The sequence below is a fragment of the Bolinopsis microptera genome, chromosome 4 (assembly GCF_026151205.1).
Source record: "Bolinopsis microptera isolate Bmic1 chromosome 4, MBARI_Bmic_1.0, whole genome shotgun sequence".
NCBI lineage: Eukaryota > Metazoa > Ctenophora > Tentaculata > Lobata > Bolinopsidae > Bolinopsis > Bolinopsis microptera.
Genome location: NC_087075.1, coordinates 5956310 through 5965857, shown reverse-complemented (window position 1 = coordinate 5965857; position 9548 = coordinate 5956310). Strand labels below are relative to the sequence as shown.

At 37.7% G+C, this 9548-nt stretch overlaps 1 protein-coding gene across 1 annotated transcript; it reads left to right on the top strand.

The window, feature by feature from the left end:
* Positions 1-5886: 5886 nt before the first annotated feature.
* Positions 5887-9107, top strand: LOC134814003 (uncharacterized). The gene is made up of 4 exons (XM_063821960.1): positions 5887-6134; positions 6262-6345; positions 6468-6612; positions 7496-9107. Exons 1-4 carry the CDS (start codon positions 6109-6111, stop codon positions 7790-7792), a joined length of 552 nt encoding a protein of 183 aa, XP_063678030.1. The 5' UTR covers positions 5887-6108; the 3' UTR covers positions 7793-9107.
* The last annotated feature ends 441 nt before the right edge of the window (positions 9108-9548 follow it).

Sequence of the window (9548 nt, the reverse complement as noted above, 5' to 3'; positions counted from 1 at the left end):
GTGTATTATTGGTCCAGATCCAAATTATGCCGCTTGACATTCTTCCATAATTTATGGTAAAACTGTTTCATCGTGTTCTTTAAAGACACGATTTTTTCCCCGACTAAATCTCCTCAAGCGTAATATTTACTATAAAAATCAGTTAGTGTTGAGGTTTTATAATTTGTAGTCTACCAAGTTTCAAAAGTTTTCACATGCGCTGTTTTATAAATTTACACCTTTGAGCTGCAAAAGATAGGCTTCAGTGTGATAATAATGAAGGGCGTGCACAGTAAACACTAAACATGTAAGAGTTATACGAGCGGTGTTAAGTTTTGAAACTTAGTTTAATAGATTTATTTTCAGGAAAATTCTGAAGCAGAACGAATACAGGTTCTTCAACATAACACCCAAAACCGTGAATCTCTACTTTAATATAGGTAATATTGCTGAGGAGTTTCTCCCCCCTCCAAATCCCGATAGCACCTTCAAAGTAATCGTTGTAAAATTCTGCCTACTGTAACAGATTCTGCCCACTAACAGATCATTAAATGATTTTACTGAGCAACATTTGGCGTTACTTGGCTCGCCAATCCCTGTACGTGAGAGAAGCGAGCAATAGACTAGCATTTAGCAAGCTAGGCAACATTTGGCGGTGTAAATTAAAGTTTCAGTTAAGTTCTTATTGAGGATCCCCATTTCAGCGATAAGTGACGTTTTGATGGGAATATTTGCGATGCCCTGGGTGATTTACTATATCACAGTAAGTCCCGCTTTAAATATATCTTTACTTACCTCGAGTGCAGGGGGGATACAACAGAAATATAAGGCACAGTTGAGGTTTCGGGTTTGAGACCGTCATTAGGAGATTTCAACGCGTTTTACAAATATATCTATCATATTCCACTTTTGAAAACATAATTGCCTGAAACATAAAGAAATGCCGTCTAGTGTTTTGTCACGGATTCAAAAACTATTTAGACTTTAGAGGGTTTTATTTATTTTGCAAGCCATACTGGCATTGTTTAATAACAGCTGTGCTCACTGCCTCTTTCTTCCTTTGAAGTGTGCGTGTGCCGACTGCCGGTAATTAGCTTACAATAATCACTGTAACACTCACTGTAACACTCACTGTAACACTCACTGTAACACTGTAACACTGTAACAATAACTAAAACACTGACTGTAACACTGTGACAATGGCTGTAACACTGTAACACTGACTGTAACACTGTAACACTGGCTGTAACACTGACTGTAACAATGTAACTCTGCCTGTAACGCTGAATTACTCACTGTAACACTGTAACTCTGCCTGTAACGCTGAATTACTCACTGTAACACTGTAACTCTGCCTGTAACGCTGAATTACTCACTGTAACACTGTAACACCGTTACAGATCGGTAGACCAGCGGACGTCTCTGGAAACACCAGTGTACCAGAAGATATAAGAGACAGAATATCTGAGTCCCACGCTGGATACCGGAACAACACTTTCCACAAGTAATAAACAGATTTTTTAATCATTAATTTCGAAAAATTAAATTTAAACATCCTTCAAACCGGATCAATGACTCGATAAAAATCATCGATGAATAGATATTCTTGAAAATTCTCCTAAAATTGAAAATGTGGGGACTAGACATGAAAACTTCTATTATAACTACTTTTGTTCAGGTCGATGTGTGTGGTGAGCGGGTACGCTTACAACGTGTTGATCCGGGTCACAAGTCTTACAGTTCTCCTACTCAGTTAGTATATATTACTCAATTAGTATATATTACTCAATTAGTATATATTATTCAATTAGTATATATTACTTAATTAGTATATATTACTTAATTAGTATATATTACTCAATAGTATATATTACTCAATTAGTATATATTACTCAATTAGTATATATTACTCAATTAGTATATATTACTCAATTAGTATATATTACTCAATTAGTATATATTACTCAATTAGTATATATTACTCAATTAGTATATATTACTCAATTAGTATATATTACTAATTGAGTAATGTTTAACATACCAGTCCACATTGTAGGATTCCTACTAGGAAGCTTCTATTATGTACCACTACTATACGTGTAGAGTGTAGAGTGTAGATTGTAATATTTACAAGCTACTAGCAGTAGTTGTAGATAGTAAATATTACCAACACTTACACATACTTGCAATTATAATTAAAAATAAACCACCCCCAAGGTATTGACCGAACTCACGCCATCTACTTCCCTCTGACGTACGGGCGGGCGTTCTATTACTCAGTATACAAATACTGTATCTACATCATATGGGCGTTTGCTTTAGGTAGGAGGGTTTAATAATCTCTTAAAGTCAACCTTAATCTGTCCCAGCGATATGCACTTTAAATTTAGAGTTAATCGAGTTTGCCTTACATGATTGTAGTGGTAGTGGAGACTGGAGAATTGAAGAATGCAGTTATTTAAGTTCATCTCATTACTTTGTCAGGTATACAGGCATTGCCCTTTCTAGCAGGGATTCCTTACGTGGAACAGTACACCAGGGAGCTGATGTGTTCTTGGAGCATTATTCAGGTATTATACACCAGGGAGCTGATGTGTTCTTGGAGCATTATTCAGGTATTATACAGGGAGCTGATGTGTTCTTGGAGCATTATTCAGGTATTATACACCAGGGAGCTGATGTGTTCTTGGAGCATTATTCAGGTATTATACAGGGAGCTGATGTGTTCTTGGAGCATTATTCAGGTATTATACAGGGAGCTGATGTGTTCTTGGAGCATTATTCAGGTATCATACAGGGAGCTGATGTGTTCTTGGAGCATTATTCAGGTATTATACACCAGGGAGCTGATGTGTTCTTGGAGCATTATTCAGGTATTATACACCAGGGAGCTGATGTGTTCTTGGAGCATTATTCAGGTATTATACACCAGGGAGCTGATGTGTTCTTGGAGCATTATTCAGGTATTATACACCAGGGAGCTGATGTGTTCTTGGAGCATTATTCAGGTATCATACAGGGAGCTGATGTGTTCTTGGAGCATTATTCAGGTATTATACACCAGGGAGCTGATGTGTTCTTGGAGCATTATTCAGGTATTATACACCAGGGAGCTGATGTGTTCTTGGAGCATTATTCAGGTATTATACACCAGGGAGCTGATGTGTTCTTGGAGCATTATTCAGGTATTATACACCAGGGAGCTGATGTGTTCTTGGAGCATTATTCAGGTATTATACAGGGAGCTGATGTGTTCTTGGAGCATTATTCAGGTATTATACAGGGAGCTGATGTGTTCTTGGAGCATTATTCAGGTATTATACACCAGGGAGCTGATGTGTTCTTGGAGCATTATTCAGGTATTATACACCAGGGAGCTGATGTGTTCTTGGAGCATTATTCAGGTATTATACAGGGAGCTGATGTGTTCTTGGAGCATTATTCAGGTATTATACAATAGGGAGCTGATGTGTTCTTGGAGCATTATTCAGGTATTATACAGGGAGCTGATGTGTTCTTGGAGCATTATTCAGGTATTATACACCAGGGAGCTGATGTGTTCTTGGAGCATTATTCAGGTATTATACACCAGGGAGCTGATGTGTTCTTGGAGCATTATTCAGGTATTATACACCAGGGAGCTGATGTGTTCTTGGAGCATTATTCAGGTATTATACAGGGAGCTGATGTGTTCTTGGAGCATTATTCAGGTATCATACAGGGAGCTGATGTGTTCTTGGAGCATTATTCAGGTATTATACAGGGAGCTGATGTGTTCTTGGAGCATTATTCAGGTATTATACACCAGGGAGCTGATGTGTTCTTGGAGCATTATTCAGGTATTATACAGGGAGCTGATGTGTTCTTGGAGCATTATTCAGGTATTATACAGGGAGCTGATGTGTTCTTGGAGCATTATTCAGGTATTATACAATAGGGAGCTGATGTGTTCTTGGAGCATTATTCAGGTATTATACAGGGAGCTGATGTGTTCTTGGAGTATTATTCAGGTATTATACAGGGAGCTGATGTGTTCTTGGAGCATTATTCAGGTATTATACACCAGGGAGCTGATGTGTTCTTGGAGCATTATTCAGGTATTATACAGGGAGCTGATGTGTTCTTGGAGCATTATTCAGGTATTATACAGGGAGCTGATGTGTTCTTGGAGCATTATTCAGGTATTATACACCAGGGAGCTGATGTGTTCTTGGAGCATTATTCAGGTATTATACACCAGGGAGCTGATGTGTTCTTGGAGCATTATTCAGGTATTATACAGGGAGCTGATGTGTTCTTGGAGTATTATTCAGGTATTATACAGGGAGCTGATGTGTTCTTGGAGCATTATTCAGGTATTATACAGGGAGCTGATGTGTTCTTGGAGCATTATTCAGGTATTATACACCAGGGAGCTGATGTGTTCTTGGAGCATTATTCAGGTATTATACACCAGGGAGCTGATGTGTTCTTGGAGCATTATTCAGGTATTATACAGGGAGCTGATGTGTTCTTGGAGCATTATTCAGGTATTATACACCAGGGAGCTGATGTGTTCTTGGAGCATTATTCAGGTATTATACAGGGAGCTGATGTGTTCTTGGAGCATTATTCAGGTATTATACACCAGGGAGCTGATGTGTTCTTGGAGCATTATTCAGGTATTATACACCAGGGAGCTGATGTGTTCTTGGAGCATTATTCAGGTATTATACACCAGGGAGCTGATGTGTTCTTGGAGCATTATTCAGGTATTATACAGGGAGCTGATGTGTTCTTGGAGCATTATTCAGGTATTATTCAGGCATTGTTCAGGTATCAGAGTAAATAATAGGCATCTTACCACGGCTGAGTAGTGGTTAATTTATTTAACTTGGTAACAGGATCTTAGTTCCCCAGTAACATTCATCTTTGGCTTCGTTCCAATCAAGTGGGGTAAAGTTAGCTGATTAGCTATATAAGATCGATTACTTTCAAATTCAACCGTTGGTACTAATATTTGAGTTTTCTAGTTGCGATTGAGTTATTATAGGTTACCTCACTTTAAAAAATATAATAAATATCTAGCTCCTCTTACCTCACTACATAAAGGGCAGGTTTTCGAAAATTGGGAAGGAAGGGACATATTATCATAATTTGTGATAATTAAATGGTGCCAGCTGGCTGTGTTTTACTTGTGGGTTGTCGGCGCGGAGAAATCAGAAAGCTAATTTAAAATATTAATTGCTAAAAGTTATTGTAGATTTTAATGTGGCCAAGCAAAAACGCAAAAAAATTCCGGGGCCCAGCTCCAAATGCCCAAGAACTGGCTATGTGCTTACTTCTCTCGCCGTGCTAGCCGACCATGTCATCTTTCTTCAATTTGACAAGTCCCCATAGGGTAGAATTTAAATGCAACTGAAGCTAATTATGCTCTGGTATACATGAAAGTTACTGGGCGGCACTCAGCCTGTCATTCCACCGAATCTCGATTCGGCGGATGTTTATGAACATTATAGCCTGGGGTCCCCAGGTAAACATGAAAGTAGCTGACTAAAATGTAAATGCCTCGACCCGTTGGGGCAAAGCCCGCCGAAGGCGAAGCTTCATTTAGGGCTAGACGCCCCTCTAAATGCCCTCTTTTAGGATATTTTTCTCTGTTGGTCAGTTATAGGTGACCGATATTCATGATGATAAAATCTGTCCAACTTTACTGAAAAGGCACCTGGAAGTCTGATAGTAGAGTTACAAGTCTGCTACTGTGCAGTTGAAGTAATTTGTGTCATGTCCACTGTCCTTGAAGGAACACTCTAAAACAGCGTTATGATTGGTGATAACAGGCTGATCAGGCTGATAACAGGCTGATAACAGGCTGATCAGAATGTCAGTTAAAGCTGATCTGTTAAAATAGGGTAAAATACCCAAGAACATAAAAATACCTATTTATATTGATCGGAATGTCAGTTTAATAAACGCTCGTTCAGATAAAACGTAATAAAAATATCATTACAGTTGCTAGGAATATCCCCCGGTGACATCCAAAACAACAGACTGCAGATCTTCTTCCCCTACTTCATCTTGGTAGATGTGCCCCTTCTCATACCCACCATCGTATCAGTTTTCCTTTCCTTCGCTGTTCTCTTCAAAATTATGTATAAACGCTACCAATACATCACGTAAGTCAATGTTCAGCTATCTGTTCATAATTCTGTCTCGGTTACCTTACAATTATTTATCTTATTGTATGTTATTGTATGTGTGAGAAATGATCAGATACCTTAAATACCTATTTTATATTTTCAGTGAGAAACAAAACCAGTTGGTGTTATCAACTTCGGTGCAGTTAAACAAGTGTTCCAACATGAGCAAGCTCCGGGCAGCTATAATGTGAGTTTTTTTCTCTTTTTTTCTACGCTTTACCTGCGTTGTTTGTAAACGAAACAAACCCAAAAAACAAATCAAGAATTCCCGACTTTCAAATTCATCCTGTAACAATATTCTTTGCTCAGGTGGACAAAGGTGGATAACCACAAGGTAAAATCACTGACGCGAGCAAGTTGCACCATGTTAATAATAGTTCTCAGCTACACAATCTTCTACAGCTACACCTGGTTTATCTGTATAGCTAACACTCTGGTACTTCTCGGTGCTCAGGTACGTGGTTACAGACAAGTCGTTCATTTCTAGATCACCTGGTCAATTTATAGGTCACGTGGTCAATTTATAGATCACGTGGTCAATTTATAGATCACGTGGTCAATTTATAGGTCACGTGGTCAATTTATAGGTCACGTTGTTTCTGCAGTTGTTTCTGTTCTAATATTTAGTCGTGAGGAGACATTTTTGGTCAAATTGTGTGCCATGGTAGGTCGAGTGGTAAAATACTAGTTGGAGCTGAAATTCGAGTTGAAACAGGTTAGCATCTTATACAGCATGTTATAAGTTCACTTGTCGCAACAACCGGGATAAAGATAATTTTACACAGAATACATAGTAGTATACTTATAATTATAAATCTGAATACTGGGTAGGTGATGACACGTGATAGTGATTCTGAGTTTTGATTGGGTCACCAGATCCCAACCAGAATCCATATCTAACACAATGGCGTAGCTAAGGGCCCCGCTGACCCCGCTGTGCAGGGGGCGCCAAATCGTCGTTTGAATGTGGGACAATTTCGAAAACTTAACTAAAGTATTAGCAAAACTGCGCGTTTTGCTCTAGATACACACTTTTTTAGAGATTTTACCGGCGTATCCTCTAAAACCTAATTTGTTCAATTTTAGGGAGGGTGGAGGGTCACCAAAAGGGGAGGAGGCGCCAACAGGTGGGCGCCTTTTCGGCGGGGGGGGGGGGGGGGGGGGCGCCAACAGGCAACGTTACGCCACTGATCTAACACCAAGCGTAATTTAATTCATGAAGCTATGAATTTCATTGAAACCATTCAAGAAGGATTCTCAATATGATATGATGATACTATTACACTAGTGATACAATAATACTGTTTAGTTATACTAATCTCCTAACTTTACTTCAGCTCCCCTCATTTAGCAAGATGACAACAGATCGCGCCTGGATGTACATCTCCAACTCATTCCACATCACCGTGTTTTTCCAGTCAGCACTGACGCCCTTCATCGTGTACTACCGTGTCATTGCTAACTTTTCTGCGTCTGGTCAAGGTGGCAAGTCGACCACCGTGAAACACAGGACAAACAATTCCGACCATCATGTCAATAATCAGAAAATGGTGAACTCAAAGAATAAGAATGGACGGAGTTGTGATTATGTGCCGGATAAAAATCAAAATGGAAAGGAACAGAAGTTTGTATGATAGTTTAAGTTTCCTTTCATGTTGTTTTTAAGCTGTGTTTTCTTTCATTCCTTCCACTGCATTATTGGAAGATCTGACAGTGACCACAAATTTGCCGTTCGATTTTATGATCTTTGTTCATATAACAACTCACATAATTCAAAAAATGTGGTTAAATTGATTAAACTCAAATTTATATGCGACATTTTAACAAGGTCTGGTTACAAATAATAAAACAAATAATTCATAGCTTTTAAGGTTTAGTTCATTTTTAAAGTCTAGTTCATTTTTAGAGTCTAGTTCATTCTTACTTGATTATTGTTGGTTAAGCTTAGGCTGTTTAGGTTTTTGGTCGAGTGTTATCGGGATAACTTCTGTAGTGGATGTACAGCAATACTAAGGTGATGTAAATAGGACTACTGCGGACCCTCTACCGGCCAAACCTTTTCAACAAAGCCGCACTCCGCAGTCATGGGTTCGGTGAACGGTAGCTAAAAGCGCGCTAAAAAAAGGTTTTTGTCGGACGTGTATTATTCGAGTGGAAGTTATCAGACAGAAACCTCAGTTAATCATTTAGAATTTTATTTATTTACCAGTGTTCAGTGAAACTGAAATGTTCTAATTTCCTAGAGAGTGATCATCGAAATTTATGAAATTATGACAAATTATTTGTCATAATTTCATAGTAATACAGATTATTGCTGTAATAGAATTGTTCATATCGAAATGAAGCGAGCGACAGATCACTTGAAAAAATATATTTATTGCCAGCCAATTTCGATTGTTTCCATTATAATTAGCAATGTAAATTATGAATAAAAAATTACGTTCTTTAATACTGAACAATGAAACCACAGTATTGTAATGGAAATTAATATAATTATGTTCACAAAAACATACTTTCGCTGAATTCTAAGACAGAATGACTGCGGGAATTATAGAATATATTCCGGGAATACCCTGAATTATAAAAACTTACCGAAAACATTTGTTGTAATCACTGAACAGAGTCTGAGCACTGCTTGGGTAATAAAACTAAACTTTTTTAACCATCCAAATCTATGCAATTTACAAATGGACGACACAAGTTGCTCAGACAACACAGTGAAAAGGAAAGATTTCAAACTCTAGAGGAATTTCTTAATTCTTTCACGGTTAATATCTTAAATAATAGATAGGAATTTTAAGGAGTTAACTTGTGGCGTCCCAATGTCATATTAGTGATCGCAGTTCTGTTGAAAAAATAAATAAATTGTTTGATGTATAACAATCTTTTAGTTTTACATTATTGTAAATGGTAAATGTATTTGTTCCGCTGGAAGTATTTTAAGTTAAATCTTGTTTTAATTTGTTTCAAAATACTTCATCGATCTAAATAAAAGGGCAAGTTTCCATAACTAATTTTTTGTGATCAGCGGTAATAACCGCTTTTTTTACGCTAAAAAAGCGCTTATTGATAAAACCCACCGTTATTTGGCGATTATAAAGCGATTATAAACGGTCCCGTTAATAAACGGTTAAAAACGATTATAATCGCTTTTTCCATAAAATATTTTTGCAAAAGCGATTATTAGCGCTTTAAAAGCGATAATAAATCGCGAATTAAAATTATTAGTGATAAAAAAACGCTTTTATTTTAGGGTTGTCGATTATTATCGCTCCGTAAGCGCTTTTCAAAAAAACGCTTATAAACCGTTTTTTGGACCGTTTTTAAAACGCTTTTAATCGACTATAAGCGATTATATTCACTAGGGAAAGTTCCAAATTAAAAAGCGCC